Source organism: Equus quagga, chromosome 11 (assembly GCF_021613505.1).
Source record: "Equus quagga isolate Etosha38 chromosome 11, UCLA_HA_Equagga_1.0, whole genome shotgun sequence".
Taxonomy (NCBI): domain Eukaryota; kingdom Metazoa; phylum Chordata; class Mammalia; order Perissodactyla; family Equidae; genus Equus; species Equus quagga.
Window position 1 is genome coordinate 76,524,706 of NC_060277.1, and position 14,354 is coordinate 76,539,059.

Consider the following 14,354-nt stretch of genomic DNA (forward strand, 5'->3'; position numbering starts at 1 on the left):
CCTTAAAATTGCATGCTTCTTAATGGCGTTCTCCTCGAGTACTGTGTTTGTATAAATTCTGTTTTGTAACAAGGTAGTTTTTCAGGCAGTGCGTTTCTCAGAACTTTATAGTTTATTTATTATTATATTAGTCTCTAAATTATTTTTCTTATGAAAATTACAGTATAAATTAGGGTAATAATCACACATTGCTGTAAACTGACAGGTTTTTCAGAAAGCTGTTAATTTGTACAGATTTTTCAAATCAGGGTTAACTTGACTGCTATTCCATTAACTAATATTTCTTAAAAAATGCAGCACACTCTTGAAATTGTTTGTATCGGAAGACAGGTCATTCCTGTTACTATAAGATAAGCAAAACCTGATTTATGTTTTACTGTTGCTTTAAAACTCTCATGTATGTTATCTACAGAGAGGATCAATACAGAGACAGACTCTCCCGAGACATGGGCCACACTGATAGAATAGAGAATTTGAGAAAAATCTGGGTCTTTCTAAAAACTGCTTTGTAAGTTACTTTTTCTTTATGGCTTCTGTGGGATTTTGCTGACGTTTTCTTATAGATGACCAAATCTCCTTTCTTGCCATAATTAACATTTAGTAACTATCCAGAAACGCACTGCTTGGTCAGGCTTACTGCCTAACTGTATATTATGGTGTCTATTTTTACTATGTAAGTGCACTATTTTGATCTTGTAAATAACTGCAGCAGTGTTTTTAGATCTGCATCTTTAAAACATTTTACTGCAATTTGTGTGTGTGTATGTGTGTGTGTGTATATAATAAATGTACATACATGAACACTTGTTTATATGGTTAATCCCAAACGACTTCTCATGAAGCATCTCCCTGTTGCTAAGCATACTTTGCATCCCTCCTTTTTGGTGGGTGGAGCCTGTGTATGTTGAAGAGTCAGATTCAATTTATAAAATAGCAGATGGATTCCAGTATGACAGCTGGCAGTGATTTAGTAGCAGTGAAATGTTCATCATCACAAGTCAAGTTTTAAAAAGGAATGTCTTAAGCCAATAAGAGTATTTTTAAAAAATTAATTCTTGTTTTTCTTCATGTTGGGATTAGGCATTATTGGGATGCTGCTAATCTCCACAACCGTGCCACTGTGCGCTGTGGTCTCATCAGATCTCACAAGCTAAGCCAAGTCAGATTGGGCCAGTCCTTTGACTGAGAAGCCTCTAAAAAATGTTCAGGTGTTACAGGAAGTGATGGCATTGATTCATCAGGTGGCGCTCTTCTGAATGGGTTCTGCGCCAGTACCCCTTCAGGGGTGGTGTGATGGCTTTGTATGTCTGAGTGGTTCTGACCACTGAGCAGTCATTGGAGACCCCTACTTTGTTTGTTAGGGTGGAGGTGAAGTGGGTTGCCCGTGTGCCTGTACCAACTTAGTGCAACTCCGCTCAACCAGAAAGGAGTCAGAAAGCCTCCCTAAATTTCCTGTCTACTATCAATTGGATCCATTGTTGATTTTTGCATCCTTACCCAGAGTTTCATACTATCATACTTGGCTGCTGTGTTATAATAGCAGATGAAATTAACCCCATAATTTATTCAAGTGGAAATTTCTGAAGCACTTTGTTTTCCTTTGGGAGCCAGGGTGCTTAATGAATTAAACACGATGTCCATATCTTCTCAGGGTTGAGTATACTTGTCTTTTGACTCTTTTGTGTATTTGTCACTCTTCTCCTTCCTGGTTTTCAGGCATGTGTGTATGCTGAGGGAGGAGGAGGAAGAGGGAATGATGATTTAAATGCTGGCAAACCTTGTCCTTTTGGTGGGTGCTATGGCTTACTCAGTTTTTCTTTTCATTAATTTAGATGAGGGTGCCATCTATTGCTGTGCATATTTATTCCACTGAAATTCCACTTTTATATTAGTAATTCCATCCCCCCTCCAAAATAGCAAAAGTATTAGCTAATTTTCCTTAGATTTTCTGTAGGGAGGGATGAGGGAGCTATTGCTGTTTGTTTCTAGTAAATGTGGAATTCTGCACAACTTTAGCATGCCCCACACTATCCTTTTCCTTAGTGTTGCTTATGCCTAAATTTATTTTTTTAAGTTGGCACACCCTGACTTGTGCCATATTTGTAAGTAAGAACTCAACTCCTGTCCTTCTGTGTGTTTTCGCAGCCATGCCCGGTTACGCTGTATGTGCACCTGCAACAGGTGTACATTTTGCATCTGTCAGAACTTCCTCAACTCAGACTTGCTGCAATCTGTAAAGAACAAAATCTTCACTGCAGTTCTTAACAGGTTCTTAACTTTATTTACTGGGTACCAGGCATTCTGTTAAAATACAAAAGAAAAAAGTGGATAACTGTTTATTATACAGATACTCACTACAAAGACAACAAGCTGACTGATGCCCAACTAACTTCCACTAAAATTCTCACTGTGGTGACAATGTTTAGTTTGGGAATCATCCTTGATAATGTTTTTAAATTAATAGATATATTTAGGGGACTATGAAATAAGCTTTTGGATTTTTTTTTTCATTAAAGGAGTTAAGGTATCTTTCGTATTAGAGGATAATATGTGTAGGGAGATTAAAATCTTTTGGCTGAAACTTATAAAACCAAATTAGGACTTTGGTAGTAAGGAAAAGAAATGTTGATCCCAAATGTTATAGTATACTCAGCTGACATTCACATAATACAGCTAATTAAAACCATACCAATGTGAACAGTATCTTAGGTTTGAAAACATTCTCTATTATAAGGACCTGGAATGTTTATTTGAAAGAAACTAGGTTCTGGAAATGAGGATAATAAGCAACTTTAAAGATTCAAAGGAATATGGAAAAGAAAAAAGATCTGTAGTCCTAGTTTTTGAGGTTTTTATGATTGAGCCAAAACATGAAATATGCCTAGAAAATAATATGTTTTTCAAAAAGAAAGAAAAACAGAGAAATAGGAGGTATATATCCCCTCAAAGCAATGAGCTTGGAAGGTTATATTTTTATTCTGGTCATGCTACCTTTGTTCAAATTGATTTTACATTTTGTGAGCATTTAAGAACTTATGTAATATTAATTTGTACCTGATGTCAAATTTTTATGTGTCTAAGGATAAATTAGTTTTTTAAACTCATTCAGATGTCATTGGGAGCTAGGCTTGATTAAGACAGATGATCAAGCTAAATAGGTTTTGATTAGAAATGGCTCAGTTATTTGGTTTACCGTTGGACTCTCACTGAGGGCTAGGCTCCGACTATACCACCTGAGTAGAGTCGTTTGTATCCACCAGCAGTATAGCAGATGTGGCTATGAAACAATGAGACTCTGTCGTCCATGAGTCAGAAACTGACTTTGAAGGCATTCTAAAAGAGTTTCAGTGACGTTTTGAGCACTAGCAGCTCTGGAATAAGAATGCAGCCATCTCAGGTGACTGCTTTGAGGGGATCACCACGCTCATTTGGTTGTACAGCTCTGCCTCTGTCCTTTGAATGGCATCTTATAAAGTAGTGTGACACAGGCAGATTCTCTCATGACAACTGTCTGAGAAAATGTAAGGCTAGTTCAAACCAAACAACACTCAGGAGCTCTGGTGTCGGAAATGGTAGAGTTGGAAGAGATTCTGGAATTCATCTGGCCTGACCTCCCGTTCGATTGCCTTCCTCAAGCTGTTCTGAGAGAGTGCTCTGTATCTGCTGATAGCTTTCCTCGTTGGAGAGGGGTTTTGCTTCTGCTTTGCTTTTCATTATTTTTTTTTAACTAAAATGATTTCCCTGTAACTTTCTCTCCTTTAGTTTTAGTCCTGCCCTTTAGAACAACACACGACTATTCTACTCCCTCTTCAACATAGCAATCCTTCAGACATTTGAAGACGGCCATCATGTCTCCCCTAATTTTCTCTTCTCCAGGTAGAACATCCCCATTTCTTCCAGCCTTTTCTTAAATTAGATGGTTTAGTGACCTCATCATTCCTGGTTGTCCTCATCTGAAAGCCCCGTAGGTTTTCAGAGTACCTCTTAAAAGGTGCCACTGAGAATGTAGAACAGTGCTCCAAGTGTGGTCTGACTAGCCTGGAACGGTGGGCAGTCATGTTCCACAGTTAGGACGGCACCTGTCTACTGTATGAATTAACTTTTCAGCAGCCCCCTCCCACTGTTGATGTATATTAATCTTGGGGTTAATTGAAATCAAATTTTTTCATATGAAGTGCTGTTAAGGCAGTGTCCCTTCCTCTCTAGTTGTGTATTTAACATTTTTAGTTGACTCTCTGAATCTAAATGCAGATACGTATGTATCTCTATTAAATGTCATATTCTTCTTTTTGATCCATTTGTTCTAGCTCAGTCATTTCAAACATTATTTCTGTCATTTGTCCCATTATCTCTCTCTCTCAGCATTGTGTTATTTGCAAATTTGGTAGATCTGTCTTCTGTATCTTTCAAGTTATTGATAAAAAATAATATTAAACACTCAGAGATTGGAGAGAGAGAGAACTAAAGTGAGGAAGCCCTACTCTTCTCCACTGGAGAACCCTTTTCCCGGTGACACGGGTTCAGGATTCTTGGGGAAAGATTATTCTGTCAATTAAGAATATTTTATTATCCAGCCCATATTTTACCTTGTTATCTTACAAGAGATTTCATGGAGGGCTTTTTTGAAATCAATATATAATTATTACCACATTCCTCTGATGTGCTAATGTAGTAATTTTACCTAATGAGGAAGTGGTATCTATTTGATGTCTTATTCTTGGTGAACCCACCTTGGCTCCTAGTAATTGCTGATCATGAACTATTTAATTTATTCTAGAAGCTCTTAATTGTCCATAATTGCAGATTGATTCATTGTCTGCATCTTTGATAATTTTATTCTTGGGTTGATTTAGTCAGCTTCCCAATGAAATAGGTTGGGTGTGCATTAATGGATGAGCTTGTTCATAGTGAATTACTCTGTACAGTGATCCTCGAAATCAGTACATTTTGTCATATCCATTTGTAAGCTAGAAGTAATGTAATCGTAATGTCAGCATGCATCACTGACATCTGGTAATCAAGAATGGAAAGAATGAAACAGAGGAGGGAAACTAGTGTACCTTTCAAAGGACTCCTTCCTGATCCCTGGGAGTATTTCAATAATTTATTTTGTAGAAGTACAGTAGAAATTTAGGAGTTCTATATTGAAGTTTCTTCTGGTTTACAAAAGGATGTAGATAAGGTGGGTGGAGTGGAGGCCCAAAACTTACGTGCCTGCCAGGTCTGAATGAATAGTGTAAATGAATGAAGGTGGCTAACGATAAGAAGTAAGGGAGGTGGGGACTATGATAGGCCCTGCCCGAAAGACGCAGCCACAACTCGGCTTTGGCCATTTGTTGTTGTCCAGGCCTGGTGTTACCACATCTTCTGATTCTATGAGACGCTAGAAATCAGGATTTTTATGTGAAATTTCCTGATATTTGAGTAATGGCAATTAAATTTTAAAGTACTAATCAGAACAAACAAAGCGTGTTTACAGGCCACCAGTTTGCAACCTCCGTCTTTAGATATAGTGTAGAGTTGTGAAAATGAAGGAAAAAAAAGTATACCTAAGCAATGAAAATGTCTCTTAGACCCTTTGCCCCTCCAATTTTACTCCTTTCTCCTGAAAAATTTGAAAAAGTTACGGAGTGGCTGGATAAGGCTGGAACCACCTTTCCCTCCTGTTTTTCGGGCTTGGCAGCCTTTGCTGGTTGGACCTTTGGTTTGCCATGCTGGGGATATCTTGCTGTTATGTAAGCAGAAAAAGGATTGATTGATTAAGAGGCGTTTAAGAAATTTTCACTGTAATTCACTGGGGAGAATTCTCACTCAACACTAGCTCTGAAGTCTTTGGTTTTAGAAATCTGTCATGCCTAGTGACTTAGAACTTATTTAATTCTCGATTTAGAACTGTTTGTTAAAACAGCAGTTTTAAAATTTTTATTTAAGCAAAACATTTTATTAAATATCTGCAAGGATATTAATAGACAAATGTTGGTGCACACATGTTGGTCTCAAATTAGCACATTGTTTTTGTGTGCTTGTAAACATTTTTGTCACTGAATTAGAAACTACTTCCAGAGATAATACATGTTTGAGACCACATTCTCCCTTTACCTCTCCCGCCCCCTTTGATTTATTCACTCAAATACTTAATTTAAGTACCTGCTTTAGATAGGATCCTGCTGTGAGCTGGGGCAAAATAGTGAAGATGAGGAAGATATGGACCTCCCTTTAAGTATCTTTCTAAATGTGTTGTTGTTAAAGATTTTTCTTTAAACTTTGGTTATATTTTCAACTACTGTAGTCCCTTGTGCTAAAAAAGGAAGTGCTATAACCTGATCATGAGAAAATTTAAGCCTAATTAATTAAGTTATACTTAGGCAGTTACAGCAGATTCATTCCTGAAATTTTCCTTTTTTCCCTAGCTATCTGTCTTTCACCAGAAAAGATTGTCCCTTTTTTTGAGCATATTTGCTGACACTACATAGTTTAGGTAGAAAGCAGTAATAAAATTTTTTTTCTTTCCAATTTAATTGAATGTATATTGATTTCAACATGTGAGAGAGAAACTCTGTATCTGACATGTAGCTTTTTGTTCTTTAGTAATTATCGCTTAACCTTTCAGATCTGGATAGGTTTATGTTCTTCTTGAGAATAATTTCTGAATAACTGGAATTATTTGAATTAAATACATTTGGAAGATGATTAACGTGGTCAGATGATTTTAATCTTTGGCAATGTTTTATTTCAAATAGTGTAAATCATGTTGCTGGGGAAAATAACTTTTTTAATATGTAAATACTTTTTAATCTGAAAGTGTTAAAATGATTATGTAGGAGTGAGCTTGATTGTTGGTTTGAACTACCCAGGATTTTGGTTTATTAAGTATTTATTATTCTGACCTTAGAGTACTCCTACTTTGCATGAGGATGTCGCTATACTGTAGTGTGCTGTGAAATTTAATTTGTCTCCTCCTTTAGGTGTTCATTTTCATTTGTTTGTCTGTGCCGCTTAGTCATTTTTTTAACTCCTCTCCATCCTTTTCCCAGCTAGGTTTCTGTGTATAATCCTCCCACTTCTCCTAACCTATAATTTAATCTGGATGTTTATTTTATAATTTATTATTTTGGTGTGATTTTCTTTGATGCATATTTTAGTTTTAGGATTTCTTTCATCCCATTTGTATTATTTGCATTAACCATATAAACTATTTGTTCATGTTACTTCTTAAGTTTGGTAGCTGCATTTTACTTTGGCAAGCATGTGCATAGTTCACACTGAGTGTTTGCAGAGACCCAAAGGTGATGGACAGTCATCATACCCATTGTGTTTTTAAACGTATTTTTAAAATTGGGTGTATGTGACATTTATTTTAAGCCATTCATTAATGACTTACTTCCTTTGCCCGTAGTGCTTTAATGATCACCTAAGCTGCTCCTTTACATAGTTTTAAATCATGTTACTTAATATAGGAGCCCTTTTTTTGAAGAAAGGATTTTACTATCATCACACCTAAATGAACTGCCTTTTCATAGGATCGCCTTATGAAGAGGATAGGTTCCTAGAAATCTTAATGTTATAGAGATTCTGATACTGTGTTATAGTAAAATATTGTATCCGCGGAAGTCTGTCCCGTGTTTTAATTTCATATGAAACTGCTATGTTCTCTTATATAAAGGTCCTTACAAGGCTTTTCTTTGAATTTGGATACATAGTCATACGTTTAAAATTATATAAGAGCTTGTGTTATAGATTCTCATTAAGTAAGCTGCTGCTGCTTATAATTGAAAAATTTTTGCCATTTGGTTAGTATATTAGTATATTAAAGGACATGACAAGGTGAAGTTTGCCTATTCAGATCTTTAAGTATCAGTGGTTAACATGTAGATATTATGTGTTTCCCATGTAGCTACGATCATCTAGAAATTTTGATCTTCTAATGTTTGGTGAAGCATTTCTTGACATTGATGTGCACCTGTGTCCTTTTCCAAATCATGCTACTAGTTAGGCATGCTCAGTTAACAGCTTTCTTATGATTTGTGTGACAGTTCATCTTTTTTGGACACTGTATTTTGATTTCTTTGCCCATTTTGAGAAATATCTATTTAAAATATGCCTACTAGTTCAGTTAGGAGAATTATTAGTAAAATTTTTATTAGGAGTAATGGCATTTTTATTAGAAATAAATATAAAAAAATACTTCACCAGGCTGAAACACTGAGGAATAAAAGCAGGGAGATCCAGGAGACTTTTTAAAAAATGAGATATTTAAAACCAGAAAACTTAACTATAGTTTTGGTGACCTCAGTACAGTTTTCAACTTGAGATATGTAACTGCAAATAGGAAAAAGCTATATATAATATCTATAAGCCCTTGTAACTTTAGGTTACATGCATTACAGTAAAATAAGCTGTTTCAAAGTGTTAACTTAAAAATTCATACCTGAGATACATATATAGATAGAATTATAAAATTAGAAGACTGTATTAGTGCATTTGTACACTTCTGAGTTGTGTTTGAAAAGGATGAAACGGTGAGAGGAGAAGAATGAAAAATAGGAAATTCAAGTTTATTTCTGAAAAGTGTGGGAAGTGACTGTGTGGGTGGAGCTACTCTTTCTCCAGTCTCTTAGTCTCGCTCTTTTTGAGTATGCTCTACTGAACTTTTCTTTCCTCTGCATAATAGCCTGCAGTCGAAGTCAAGGTTAATTTCTGTCTGGACCTTTCTGAATTCTCCCCCTTCCTCAAATTCTAAGTTTTGCAAACTTTTAGGCCTCTGCAATGTAGTTTTATACCCCAGATATAAAGTCCTGTGACACATAAAAAACAATATTAAAAATACCCTATTTGGTAATAGCTAGAATAGGTTTAATTCCAGTGAGCCTTTTAGAATTTGATTATTTTATATTTCTAAATATTGTGATTGGTAACATTTCCTTATTATTGGTGAAATACATTGAACCAATAAATATTTTAGTTCATTGTTCTTATCTTCACCATAAATTGCAGAGTTAATCAAAAGCATCTTGTATGCCTTCTTTTAAGGCATTCTGTGCAAAGGTTCATAGGAATTTTGGTCAGTCTGTTATACACCTTGTGTAACTGTTCACGTGAACAGTTTTTAGTTTAACTCTTTATTGCCTGAATTTTGAAACATCTCCTTCTCTCTGCCTTATTAAGGAGCAGCCTTAATAATACCCAAGTCCAAATATGTTGGTTGGCACCCACACTTGTGTCGAGAAGCACTTGTCATCTGATTGACATATGGGCCCTCAGCACTCCTAAGAAGGAAAGCCAGCATCCAACACACAGGAATTTTCCACCTAGGAACTTGAAAAGTTCTAAAAAGCTTCAAAAGCTTAATTAAGGTTATATTCTAGTATTTAGTCATTGTGTCTTATGTTCTAAAAAGAGATACTGCTGAACTAAGTTATCTTTCCATATAGAGTGGGAAAATATGGTGATTCTGGTATATCAATAGATTAAAAAAAATTTACACACACATCTTTCACCCTGTAATATTCATTTTGGAGAAGTCTGTCTTAAGGAAACTATGCTAAACACAGAGAAAAATCCTATGAAGAAAGATATTCATCACTTTCATTATAGTCACCAGGAAATGGAGATAGCCACCAATAGAAGAATGAAATGGAATGCAGCTATTTAAAATGATGTTTCCATAATTTATGGAAAAGCCTTTATGTAATAGTAAGTTTTTGAAAGGATGTAAAATGATATAAACTGTGCATGTTGTTTGCAGGTATGTAAGAAATACATAGAAAAAGTCTAAAAGGAAGTATCCCAAATTTTAATTAGTTGCCTTAGGTGATAGAACTTTAGGTGATTTTTTTTCCTTCCTGCTTTTATTTTCCACGTCTTATAATGAACATATATTACCTTTTTAATGGTCAGAAAAATAAACTTTAAGAGGAACAAAAAAGTATGCAGTCAAATATTATAATTTATTCTAAGATGATATTTTATGAGTCATTTTGAAAGAATTATACTTTGAACTGTAGAAGAATTATTTTTGCTTGAGGTTTAGAAATGAACTCAGGAGCAGCTTTATGAAACTGTTACTCTGCTTCTGCTTGAGACCTGAAATGACAAACATTGCTTAGTTCCTGATACTTACAGACAACAGGGTCCTAAGATTGCACTATTCTCTCTTCAGGTGTTGTCAGTTAGCTAATTAGCAAATGTGGCTTAGCCAAGGACGGGCAAATGAGCCGTCCCTTATAGATGCTTTCTCTGTTATAAATGGAGCCTGGTCAGTGCAGCTTTTAAATGCTCATGGTGAAGACATAAAATAGTTCTCTAGGTAGCTTTCCGTGTCTAAAAGTGTCTTAAACAACTACTGTAATGTTGATGGAGTCATTGAAATGTATTTTATGAGTTAATAGTTGCCTTAAGTTTTAAACTAGCTCTATGTTGAGCATGTGTCTATATTATTTCTCATGTATTAGATAAATGGGAACTGTTGTTTTGCCTATTGAAGGCTGTACTATAGCTTGGGGAAAATAATTATTACTATCTGGAAATGCAAAAGAAAAGTAAGCAGTAAAGTCAGTCAGAATATATTATTTCGTGATGGTAATACTTAATAAAATACAACAGAGGGAGCTGTGTGAAACAGATTCCATACTTGAAGAATATTTATGAGAAATCGTTTTGCCTGATTTTAATGTGGTTACAGCTAGTTTAGTCCTAACCTTCTCCTTCCCCTAAATTGAAAAATAAATGTTAAAAATTTAAAAAAAAATCTTGTCAGTGAATACGCATGAAAATCACAGAGAAACCAAAGCTGAGGCAAAACCTCTTACACACTTTTAGGCTGTGTTCTCACTTTAAATTCTGTATGTCTCTAATGACTTGGTGTTGTAAACTTTGAGACTCGCATCATAGGTCCATGACAGTCTAGGAGTTTGGGGTGTCGGACTTAAGTTTTTACAGATGTCTGTTGTAGTTTTTGGTAGTCTGAAATTAGAAGCATCTATAAACTTCATGCTAATAGTTGTTAGCCTCATTTTGAATGAATACTACGGTCACCACATATTGTTAGGGCTGCTTGTGGTATTGGTTTCAAGGGCTTCTCTTAGTGTTTCGGATATACCAAGACCAGCCTCTGAGGGATGCATAGAGAATGTATGTAGGAGCCTTAGGTTTCCTTGCCTGTATGTGAGTCTTAAAAGAGTACATAGAGAGAGATTTTTTTTAAGTTTGGAAGCTTGCTATAGAATACATTTATTTTAAATATAGAAAGCATGAGATGCATCGTATAAGGTGGCAGCTCAGTTTGTGTGTGGGATATTTAATTGAGAGATGTTATTTTCAGTCCCCTTCTTTTGTGAGCTCTGCTATGAACTGCAAACTGTGTGCATGTGCATAAAGGTTAAGAGCCCGGGTAGCTGAGTGGGGTGCCATGCTGTTGGCAGACGACGAAGGCAGTATTACCCACCAGGTGCACGCCGTCCACTCTGTAGAAGATTCCATCTTCATGGAGTCATCTCATGGGCCACTTTTTCTTGAAGCCAGGTAACACTTCTCACAACCAGTAGGTTGGCCTTGTTGGAGTTTTTCCAGCTGGAAAAACTGAAACTTAAGTATTCCCTTCCCTAACTTTGAAAAAAATAAAACATTGCCTGTTGGAAGAACTAACTCGCAAGGTGGAATGAGCCTGTGTTATCACTTTGCTTTGTAAAATAGCAATTATGTAAGGAGTGATTTTTTAAAAAAATAGCTCAAGGAAGATAAGAAACTGGAGTGCCGTGTGTGGTTTTGCCGTGGTGGTAAGCATGGAGCACCCTGGCTTGCATTGTCGACTTGTTTCTAGGGATGTGCACATTGCATTTTGTGATAACTAATCTGATTGTTCACTCTTTCGACTATTACTGAGGCGAGTAGTTTTGTACAATTTATATTCTTGGCCCTTAACTCTTTTGCATATGGCAGTGTCTTGGTCTTTTAATGATGTCTGACTTTTGTTTCAAATCTGTTTGTTTAACTTAGCTGTAAAATAACCTAAACTGGACAGTCTCTCTAAGCTGTTAATTCTGTAAGTTTTCTACAACTCCTCAATTGTATTCACGTAACTAAAACTTCAGTGACGCTTGACTAAAACGTTCCAACCTTTGCTTTAAAGCTTTATCCTCTTCATGGTAAGCTGTCATACTTGAGACTCTCAAGGGTGCTTAGCAGTGTTATTAACTGAGCATGCTCACAAACTCAGTTTGTGGTACAGGCTGTCCCTGTTCTTGTCATGCATAATACAGCTTCTTTTATGTCATCTGCCTTTCAGTCCATCATGTTACATTATGTCCTTTAGTTGGTACCATTGTCACTGCCTGTCTGTCTGACTAATACCAGGGTTTGGTTTTTTTTTTTCTTTCCTTCTTGAATCAACAGTAACCAAATTAATGCAAATTGGTAAACCTTCCCCTCCCCCTTTGGAATTTTTTGGTAAATTTTTATGGGGCTGAATGTTTCCAAAGTGGAATTTTAGCATTGCTCTTAGAAAAGTATTGTCACTTGTCGCTTAACTGCTTACAAGATAGCTTTCGGTTCCTGGGGACAGGAGATTGCACATGAAGTTCCATGAAATTGACTCTCAAAATTGTGAGATATCTGTTACCTCTCATTTGAAGGACTGTGGTGGTATTAAAAAAGTGGTAGGTTGATTTGTCTAAGTTCTCCGTTTCCCATGTGAAGAAAATGTATAAAATTTCAGATGTTGTTTACTCTCAAATAGTAGCTAATTTTAAAGACATTTGTCTTTATTAGTTTCTGCATTCTGACTTAAGATAATGATTATCTAAGCATTGTACATGTGGCTTTATTGATAAATGTTTTTGGTAAGCATTACTGTATGCAATTAGCCTGACAAGTGTGCTAATACTTCCCTAAAAGTAGACTGTTAATATAGCTGGTATTTTCATACTAATCATGTTTTAAACATTAATTATATTTTCTGACTACAGGCACGTGACACAAGCTGACCTCAAGAGCTCCACGTTTTGGCTTCGAGCAAGTTTTGGTGCTACTGTTTTTGCAGTTTTGGGCTTTGCTATGTACAAAGCATTATTGAAACAACGATGATTAAAAATACAAAAATACTGACCCTACCAAAAACAAATACTTTTATGTACATTCTGAATGCTTTAAATTCTGCTAGAAATATTAAGATATTTATACATGCAGAGTTACTTTATTAATATTTGTAATTCATGCATAAGAGTATTTTAATGATAGTTATAACTGCAGTATTGGCTAGCATATGGAAACAGCTTAACAGCCAAACTAAAATGGCTAAATTTCAGAGGCCAAAAGGGAATATTTTGTAAATAATGTACATATTCAGGCAAGACATGGTCTCCCAAACTGAGTTCTAGAAATGATGTCTCTAGACGTTTCTCCGTGGTATTGTTAGTGCTCAGTTGGCTCACTCTCCTAGGTTTACGTCAGCGCAGAGATTGTGTTTACCCATGGATCACTTATTTATTTCATTTACTCTGAATGATCCTTGGGTTCTTTAAGTACATGAGGCACAATTTGCCATTTTCTCTCCGTTTTTAAAAACAAAACGAGTCAGTGTCAGCTTACCAACACAACTTCAGTCACTTGTGGTAGGCCAGCCCTGAAGCCATCGTGCAGTCTAGAGAATTGTATAGCTGAGCGTGAGTCTCTCCTTTAAGGAAAGAGTAAACTAAAGGCAATTAGCAGAGGCGTGACCTAAGTGATTATGTTGCTTCCTTGGTCAGTATGTTGAATTTTATAGCCCTTTCAATTAAATGAGAAAAAAGATTTGTATATTATCAATGTTTTTAGTTTAAATAAACAGTCACCATTGCTACTATTGAATTTCCTCCCAAGCGTAAATCTGTCTATAATGGCCGTGTTTATTATAGTACATTACAGTAGCTGCATGTGTCATGAAGTGTTCTATATCTGGCTAGGATAACCTAGAAGCAGCACTTTTTTAAATGGTAAAATAAATCTAATCAATATAAACTCTCATGATAAACCTATTTTTTCCATCATCGACCTTTTCAAGTATTAAAATAAATAACTACTGTATACTGTGATCTTGAGTTTTTTGTCTTACAAAGTAAATATTTCTGTACATATGTGAGTGAAATCCTCTGGTTTCTATCTTTCTACCTTGAAAATTATTTTTTATACAAAAAGATAGTACTCATTAGGAAAGAAGACAAGTGTGATTTGTATATATGAGGAAATCTATTTTAAAGTTGTGAGGAAGTCTATTCTTAGAAAAGGCCGGTTGTTTTCCCCTACACCTACCTAACTAATGTGGCTTCTCAATGATTACATGTTTATTTTCTCTTTTAACGTGGCTTTTTCCCCTTTGCTGT

At 35.7% G+C, this 14,354-nt stretch overlaps 1 protein-coding gene across 8 annotated transcripts in view; it reads left to right on the forward strand.

Moving 5' to 3' along the window:
- Positions 1–14,060, forward strand: part of RHOT1 (ras homolog family member T1) — a 56,722-nt gene extending 42,662 nt beyond the window's left edge. For 3 of the 8 annotated variants that reach the window (XM_046675286.1, XM_046675280.1, XM_046675288.1), the window contains exons 19-22: positions 413–508; positions 2,146–2,268; positions 11,377–11,520; positions 12,963–14,060. In XM_046675286.1, coding sequence (XP_046531242.1) covers positions 413–508; positions 2,146–2,268; positions 11,377–11,520; positions 12,963–13,080 — 481 coding nt within the window. In that variant the 3' untranslated portion in view covers positions 13,081–14,060. The remainder of the gene's footprint in view (positions 1–412; positions 509–2,145; positions 2,269–11,376; positions 11,521–12,962) is intronic. The other 5 variants (XM_046675283.1, XM_046675281.1, XM_046675285.1 and 2 more) reach the window with 5 other exon arrangements.
- The last annotated feature ends 294 nt before the right edge of the window (positions 14,061–14,354 follow it).